The sequence below is a fragment of the Anoplophora glabripennis genome, unplaced genomic scaffold (assembly GCF_000390285.2).
Source record: "Anoplophora glabripennis isolate ALB-LARVAE unplaced genomic scaffold, Agla_2.0 scaffold280, whole genome shotgun sequence".
In the NCBI taxonomy this organism is placed as follows: Eukaryota; Metazoa; Arthropoda; class Insecta; order Coleoptera; family Cerambycidae; genus Anoplophora; species Anoplophora glabripennis.
The window spans coordinates 287,558-295,340 of record NW_019416356.1 but is presented as its reverse complement, the minus strand read 5'-3'; the positions used below and the strand labels follow the sequence as shown (position 1 = coordinate 295,340).

Below are 7,783 nucleotides of genomic sequence, written 5' to 3'. Positions count from 1 at the left end.
TTACACTATTAATGGCTCCGAAAAGGACAAAGTTGACAAAATTACATTTCAAACGAGTAAAATTACACTAATGTTTGTGTAAGTCTAGCGAAATTGTTCGAATTGCCCACCCTGTACCATTTGGCATTGTCCTAAGCGTGTGTAAACGCCGTCTACACTTCGTTCAAGCATTCCCGGGTCGATTTGATTTACGTTTACTGGCCGGTGGATCGGGCGACGCGGAACAATCGAGTGGCCTCTGCGTTCGCCTGATTTAACACCTCTAGACTTTTTTTGTGGGGCTATTTGACATCGCGTGTGTACATAAAAAAAACAGGTGATTTCGAAGAACTTAAAAACCGTATTCGTTTTGAAATAAATCAAATCGACTCGGGAATGCCATTAATAGTGTAAGTAGACAATTATCACTTATAAGAACTTAATGTGCATTTTTCTAAAAAAAAATTGTCATGTAAATTTTCACACCGTTGTTTAGATAATTATCACTGTCATCAATTTCGAACCAAAAAAATTATGTCACCGCTGCCGTAAGTGGATTATCGAAAAAAAATTTTTCCACATAACAAGGTGCCCTGGATCAAATAAAGATCGACGGGTCTCACCGTTTTTCGAAAAAAAAAATGTTTAACGAAAATATGAATTTTATGCAGAACTTTTTTACCACGCTGTATATATAATATATAAAAATGAGAAAACCTATTTTGTTCCGAAAAAATGTCATTAGTTTTTTTTTACCATAACTCGGTTAATTTTGAAGCTATAGTATCCTATTAAAAAGCATTTTAAAAATAATTTGAAGAGCTGTAAGATCGTTTGCATATAAAACCTTCGTCTTTTAATGGGAAAGGATCGAAGGACTCGAAACAGGTCGTTTTTTCACTAAAATGAATACTTCAAGCGGTGACATCTCCTTTATTTTGTATGCTATAGGAATAAAAAATATATAAATATTTGTCGAAAAAAAAGCTACATTTTTGTTGTCTATCATTTTTTACGTATCTTTCATAGTTTCAGAGTTATTATATAAATAGGCATTTTTTTTTAATAATGAAATATACGTTTTCAAATTTACCGTACATTATTCAAAAAATACGCATTCTAAACCGGTCTAACTTCAGGATCGTATGAAAAACACTAAAATAAAACTAATTGTAAAGGGTCTACGATTAATTTTAAATCTGATGGAAAAGGTACAGCGTTTACTGCTCATTTTTCCTTAAAAATTATGAGCAACCCATCTGTTTTTGACGATAACTCCTTCAATTTTGCTCTAATTAACTTTTATAAGTGCTCATTTTGAAGTATTTGAAGATCTTTTTGAGTACTACAAAAAACTCCAGGAGCGTTATACACGTAAAATTAATCCTTTTCCCGTCATTAGACGTTGAATATATCGATTCCCCCCAAAACAAGTCCCTTTCCAATAACCATATTTCGCTTTGTATAGGACGTACAATACTTTTTAGAAAACTATTTTCTTTGTTTATTTATAAGCTACATTTTTGTTCATTGCACTTTTTTAAATAAAATGCATAGTTTTTGAGTTATTCGCGAAAAATACTTTGAAAAAGTGTTTTTTTTTTCACTCAAAATTCTAAGTTTTCAATCGTGAATAACTAAAAAACTATTGATTTCTCGAAAAAATTCTTCGAATATTTTTTGCTCAACATTGGAATCTCTATCGATTTCCAGCGTTATTTTTCAAAAAAAATTCCACCCCCGAGATGGGGTGTCAACCCCCAACAGGGTGGAAGCGTCAATCGGCGCGATGTCACTAATGTTCATTGTCTATCTGCCAAATTTCAAGTCGATCGGTTCAGTTGCAAAGAATTCGGAGGTGAAAAGCTTCAATGACTGTACTAATATTAAAAACAACAATGTTTTAAACGAAAATAAGTAAGCGTTTTGTGAAGGATATTCTTCGAAACTGCATTACAGAGCTATAAATGATTTTAAATAAAAATAGCATAGATAATGGACAAGTGGTAGCAGCTGTTTTCCTAAATTTGAAATCGTAAATAAAACATGACTCAGGAAACTTTATGAGTAGGTACTATGGTACTGTAGAAGATGCAGTAAGTGATTATCTTCTAATCTTAATCAGATATTTCAACAAATAACACCTGGCGAGGAAAATCACCAAAAAGTTTAAATGGAATCGGGTAAATAATAGAAATTTACAATAATGACATACAGGGTGCGGCATTTGTGGGTCGAAGTACGAGATCTCCTTTATTATAGAAGATATTAAAACAAGTTACTTACAAACATTGTAGTGAACTTAAAACTGCACATTTTAAAATTATTTCGTATAAACAGAGTGTTACGTATTCCCAGGGTGAACCAAACATACTATTTTTTAAAAGGGACACCTTATATATTATTTCAAATTTAAATTAAGCTCATCTCTGCCATGCTTTAAATACAGGGTTTAATTATGTTATACAGGGTATTTCAAAAATTATGGTCAATTGTATAAGAGAATCATTCCCATTTCAGCGTCCTGTATACCCTAAACAGAACAACTTAACAATAATTTTTTGCAGGCATAACTTTTTGATAATGGTACAGTTTTACGAGAAAGTGTTATTTCTGTATTATTGCAGCAGTTGAATATAGGGCGAGCCAAAACTCGAACACATAATTTTCTCATTTTGTTAAAATCAATCATTTTATTTTAAAAACTGAAAATACACTTTATATTCCTTTATTTTTATAAAGCATTCCCTATATCTAAAATCAATAATTTCTTAAATATTTACCATTTAATAAAAAAAAGAGTATTTTAAAAAATCCTATTATAACAAGTTGGCCGTGGGCAAATGACAGTGTGACAGATTGTTGTAAAACATTACAAAATATCTGTTGTTAAGACGAAATTCTTATAATATTAACTAACTTGTTATAATATGAATTTTCTAAAAACTCTATTTTTGTTATTAAATGGTAAATATACAGGGTGATTCAAGCAACCGTTGATTTGCGAAGGGTTTACAATTCCTTGGTCAAACGATGACGTAAATGGACAGCATTTCGAGCATTTATTGAAATAATTGTTTTCTATTTTTATTTTTAATATTGTCATTTTGCAACATAATTTCGTTTCTGTTATATAGTTTTCAATTTTATTTTTAGTTCCCCTATACGTAACCAAATATTAAATAATTCATAGAAAACTTGTTTAGTTTGTTCATATTTATTGAGCCGCAGCTACTTGGGAAACTGTACCTCAACGGTAAACAACTTTGTTTTTTTATAATGACAGGTACCTACTAGATAACAAGAAATAAATTCTTTACATGCATTTTTCTACGAACTAATGCTTTAGACCCAATTTACTCGAAAATGGTTCATTTTTGAGCTATGAAACAAGAGCACAATTTTTGTTCAGAATCGATTGCAGATTCGGAAAAACGTAATCAAATTACATAAAACTAGGATATGCAAAAGTTATGAAGACATAACCTTGAGGACAAGTTGGCCTAGGCCGCCCCTGGCGTCAGATCGAATAAACACCGTGTAGTTTTAATGACATTTAATAGATGTATACTTCACTCAAAAATTACTTAAATCCCTAAAAAGGTTTTTGAGTTATTTCGGAGTTATTATTTTTTTTCTAAACAACACCCTGCAACTCAGTGAGAGTCCATTGCAGAAAAATATTTTATAAGAATTTTAACCTTATTTTGGTCTGGTCTACCCCATGGTAAATTTTTGTACGCTGACACTGGATGAAATGTAGATGATCTCTCAAAATTAGTTTGATTACAGCTTCCGTCATTTGTTTGGTCAGAGGAATACCAGTGTGAATATATATCTGGTTATTTCAAAGCTTTTGATCAACTACGTCAGGAGGGATGGTTTATAGGAGAGATGATTTGGAATTTTGCAGATTTTAAAACATCCCAATGTAAGTAGTTTCCTCCTTAAATGAAACACTGTTTAAATCTACTATAAATCTTAAATTTGAAATTAATTTGTTTTACACATTTCATAATAATTTTATTAAAACAATGTTTTTCTTTTTCTTAGCTATTATAAGAGTCGGGGGCAATAAGAAAGGTCTATTTACTAGGCAGAGACAACCAAAAGCATCAGCGCATTTGATGAGGAAAAGATATTGGCATTTGGCCAATGCCCTTGACAACGCAACCTTACCTGGAGACTTGGATACCTTCATTATTGATACACAGTCACAAATTAAAGACGAATTGTAGATCTCACAGAATATCAGTATAATCGTTCTGTACAAATTCAACTTCATTATTCAATAAAGTCATAGCAAGCACTAAATCGTTTTAATATATGTATAATTCAAATTATTCATTATTAAAAAAAATAACTAAAGTAAAAGTGTAGGTTACCGACATCATGACAGTTCAGAATTAGGTATTGATTTTGAATTGCACGGTATACAGGATGAATCAAGTTAAACTGTAACAGTCAATAGAATACCCCATTGCTACACAAAATCTTTCAACTATACTAGGATTATATTCGATGTAATAAAGTAATAAATCATTACCTATCAAGGGATCCAGTGCAATACGATTTTAAGGGGTCAAATACGACCCTACTATAGAGGTAGATATACAGAAAAACTCTGTTACTAAAAGTCCGAGAATGTCACCACTGAGTATTTTTGATATCGATTACATGCATTTAATTCTAGTTGATATTACTCACAAAAAATATCTAATTTTATACAAAAAATAAGTCCTTTTATTTATTTTTTTAAATTTTAGGTAAACCTGATATAGTTAAATAAACCAAAAATAACTCCAAAACTACAAAAAAATATGAAAATTTTGTATTAGAAACATAATTTTAAATACAAAATAACCATAAATGTAAAAAAATCATTAGCTTAGCAATTTTAAATTAATGTTAATTGTTCCTACGTCATTGATTTTTTTGCACTTAATAATTATATTTACAATTCTATTTCCAACTATAATTTTTTGTATGAAACAAATAGTTATTCAATTATTTTCGATTTGTTCAACTTGACTGATTGTAAATCCCAAATAAAAAAAAATCAAAAATGACTCATTTCTTTAACAAAAGACGTCCTGAAAATACCAAGGACTTAAACTGTTTAACAGTCCTTTATAAAGGATTTTATTAGATTCATTATTAAATTCCTTTAAGATCGAAAACATTTTTTCTCAATAGATGTACTAACATAAAAGAAAATAAAAAGGTAACTTAAATAGGTTTAATATTTTTAAAATTAATAATACATACCTGATACAAAATCTTACATATTAAATGATATATTGAAAAGTATCACAAGAAACAAGCAATGTAAAAATTGCAGAATGTTATATCAAAAGAGTAAAAATGCTATCACTGTTCAGTCTTATAATGTATCTTCAGTTATCTGAGGTTCATCATCCTCTATTTGGGGTTCAACAACCTTCAAACAGGCACCTGCAATCTCCTCAAAAATAGGCTCTTGTTCATTTTTCTCCAATATTTCTTCGACATTCTCTGCTTCATCTATCGTCACTGGAAGATTCCTGGAGTGGTTATTACCTAACAATCCATTACCTTGTTCGTTGTTCTCTACAAAATCAATCGAACAGAGAAATTCATCACTACTAATCGATAAATATCACTCACTCGGTACCTCTAACTCAGAATCATGGTAATTATTATCCTTTTTCCTCTTTCTCTCCACCTGTTCTTCCTCGTCCTCATCAGAGTCGAATTTCACCACATCACATTTGGCTTCCCTGTGTTTTTTACAACAGGTCAGTGAACAGCTACAAAAAGCTAGGTTAAACTGCGTTGTAAAGAATTTGAAGATTTGTTGCCCACTTACTAAAATATTAAACAAGTCGGACACTTGTATATACCGTCCTTGTGACAGATATCGCAAGTTTTATTCATTTTTTTTTTAGTTCACCAACTGACGGCCACCAATACGATTATAAAAAAATATATATTTACTTGTCAAAATCACGATCACCTTCCGTCGTCCGTCACAAAACTCATAAACACCATACGAGCATTGAACTTGACGGATGGCCTTTCAGTTAGAAAAAGAGAGATAACATGGTTTATCCTTATTCCAATTTTATACAATTTTCAAAACTACGTGAATAAATATAATGAAAATTTAGTTGTTAGTTATTTATTAACAAATTTCTTATTTTTTACTTGATTATTTATCCTTATTTGAATCATTTTTAGTTTGAAAACTTATCGTAAGATGGCACCACATGCACATTTATTTGAATCCTTAAAATTCCAGCCCTTGGCCAGCCCAGTTTTTTAAATTAAAAGATCTTGCTTCAGTATATTAAAAATTAGTTACATAAAAAAGTAATAATTTTATAAAAATTACTTTTAATAAAAATTAATCGTTAATGGCACATTGTAGATTATCGTACTTTTAACAGAAGAAATAGTATAGACATACAATAATAAACGTAACATTATTTAATTTTCATCGTCACTTTTAGGATCAACAACCCTTAAACAAGCATCAGCAAACTCGACAAAAATCGGTTCTTGCATAGCTTTGTGCATTATTTCCTCAGCATTTTCTGCCTTGTCGACGACTGACAATAAATCCCTCAAATGTTTATTTGTCAATAACTTCTTCACCGCCTCATCATTGTCTAAAAATGATATAACATTTAAGAAAGACGTTAAGATCACATGGGAATCATTAACCTAATAAGTCTAGCTTTTCGGTAGCGATAGTGGAACTCCCTTTAATTTCTTTCTTCTTTCCATCAATTCTCTTAACTTCCTGGGTTTTGTTGTTATATGAATTACTCTTACATTTACCATTTTTATGTTTCTTACAACACAAAGCTGAACAACTATCGAAAAAATCGGTTAAATATGAGCTTGTTTAGTTTAATATTTAACTTACTAATAAATGTAACATCTTGGGCACTTATACTTTGAAGTTTTTCCACATATTTCACAAATTCTATCCATGAAAATGTGGCTAATAAAAATTGTAAAGATATTTAGTATTTAGAAGAGTTTTATTTCACTAGTTAAAATAGCGAAAACTATTAAACATTCTCCGCAGGAATTATCAACATTTGCATTAAATTTAAAAAAATATATATAGGTATTAATTCTTTAAAACTGAATTTGTTTAATTTTTAAATTTCAGGAACCTAAAAATCTAACCTAACATTTTACTGGCAAGAGTGGCTAGTAGTGATGGGAGATTTCGAGTGAAAAATAGAGTGGTACTCGATTATTGAGATCACTCGAGATATCTCGAGATGTTTACTTCCACCACTCGAGTGATTATTATCCTACGGTTGCACACCAAAATGTTAGTGCATACTGCAAATAGTCACTGATTGCGTAACCTTTTTTTAGAATAAAACGAAAAAGTGGTTAGGTTTTGAAGTGCGTGAGTTTTTTTTTTTTTAGCTACGCTTATAAGTAATATATGACTAATACAAACATATTTGTGCGCCGCTGGCATGAAAACGACCAATATCTCGTATCTCGAGTGATCACTCGATTATTAGAAGTACTCGATTACCGATAACTCGATTATCAAAATTAGTCGATTATGCCCATCACTAGTGGCTAGTGGCAAGGCACGGCACAAGGAACGCATAATTCTTTCCATGGAGACTAGATAAGGAGCACGAACTCATACGGAAAAATTGACAAAATTTGTCCAAGAAATGGCAGAAGTTGAGGTGGCGCTAGTGTTCCATATGACCCAAATGAATGTAGCTTCACAAATACGAGTGAAGTAAGCAAATAACCAATTTTATTTTATTTATATCGAGTT

General features: G+C 30.8%; 3 protein-coding genes across 3 annotated transcripts in view; 1 reads left to right on the top strand and 2 right to left on the bottom strand.

Moving 5' to 3' along the window:
* Positions 1–4,288, top strand: part of LOC108910687 (beta-glucuronidase) — an 11,364-nt gene extending 7,076 nt beyond the window's left edge. Inside the window, exons 10-11 of the mRNA XM_018715384.1 lie at positions 3,772–3,910; positions 4,033–4,288. Coding sequence (XP_018570900.1) covers positions 3,772–3,910; positions 4,033–4,217 — 324 coding nt within the window. The 3' untranslated portion in view covers positions 4,218–4,288. The remainder of the gene's footprint in view (positions 1–3,771; positions 3,911–4,032) is intronic.
* A 925-nt stretch (positions 4,289–5,213) lies between these two features.
* LOC108910692 (zinc finger HIT domain-containing protein 3) lies at positions 5,214–5,980 on the bottom strand. The gene is made up of 3 exons (XM_018715389.1): positions 5,828–5,980; positions 5,626–5,768; positions 5,214–5,568 (listed from the first exon to the last, which is right to left on the bottom strand). The coding sequence occupies exons 1-3, from the start codon at positions 5,893–5,895 to the stop codon at positions 5,363–5,365; spliced, it is 417 nt and encodes a 138-aa protein (XP_018570905.1). The 5' UTR covers positions 5,896–5,980; the 3' UTR covers positions 5,214–5,362.
* Positions 5,981–6,337: 357 nt separating this feature from the next.
* On the bottom strand, positions 6,338–7,178 carry LOC108910693 (zinc finger HIT domain-containing protein 3-like). The gene is made up of 3 exons (XM_018715391.1): positions 6,890–7,178; positions 6,685–6,836; positions 6,338–6,629 (listed from the first exon to the last, which is right to left on the bottom strand). The coding sequence occupies exons 1-3, from the start codon at positions 6,955–6,957 to the stop codon at positions 6,448–6,450; spliced, it is 402 nt and encodes a 133-aa protein (XP_018570907.1). The 5' UTR covers positions 6,958–7,178; the 3' UTR covers positions 6,338–6,447.
* Between the last annotated feature and the right edge of the window lie 605 nt (positions 7,179–7,783).

Bases quoted from the DNA above. Each gene is read 5' to 3' on its own strand.
- LOC108910692 (XM_018715389.1), bottom strand. From the start codon at position 5,895: ATGAATAAAACTTGCGATATCTGTCACAAGGACGGTATATACAAGTGT. The intron at 5,769-5,827 runs GTAAGTGGGCAA...AGCTTTTTGTAG, and splicing joins CCGACTTGTTTAATATTTTA to CTGTTCACTGACCTGTTGTA. The intron at 5,569-5,625 runs GTGAGTGATATT...TTGATTTTGTAG, and splicing joins TTCTGAGTTAGAGGTACCGA to AGAACAACGAACAAGGTAAT.
- LOC108910693 (XM_018715391.1), bottom strand. From the start codon at position 6,957: ATGGATAGAATTTGTGAAATATGTGGAAAAACTTCAAAGTATAAGTGC. The intron at 6,837-6,889 runs GTAAGTTAAATA...TTTTTTCGATAG, and splicing joins CCAAGATGTTACATTTATTA to TTGTTCAGCTTTGTGTTGTA. The intron at 6,630-6,684 runs GTTAATGATTCC...TATCATTTTTAG, and splicing joins CGAAAAGCTAGACTTATTAG to ACAATGATGAGGCGGTGAAG.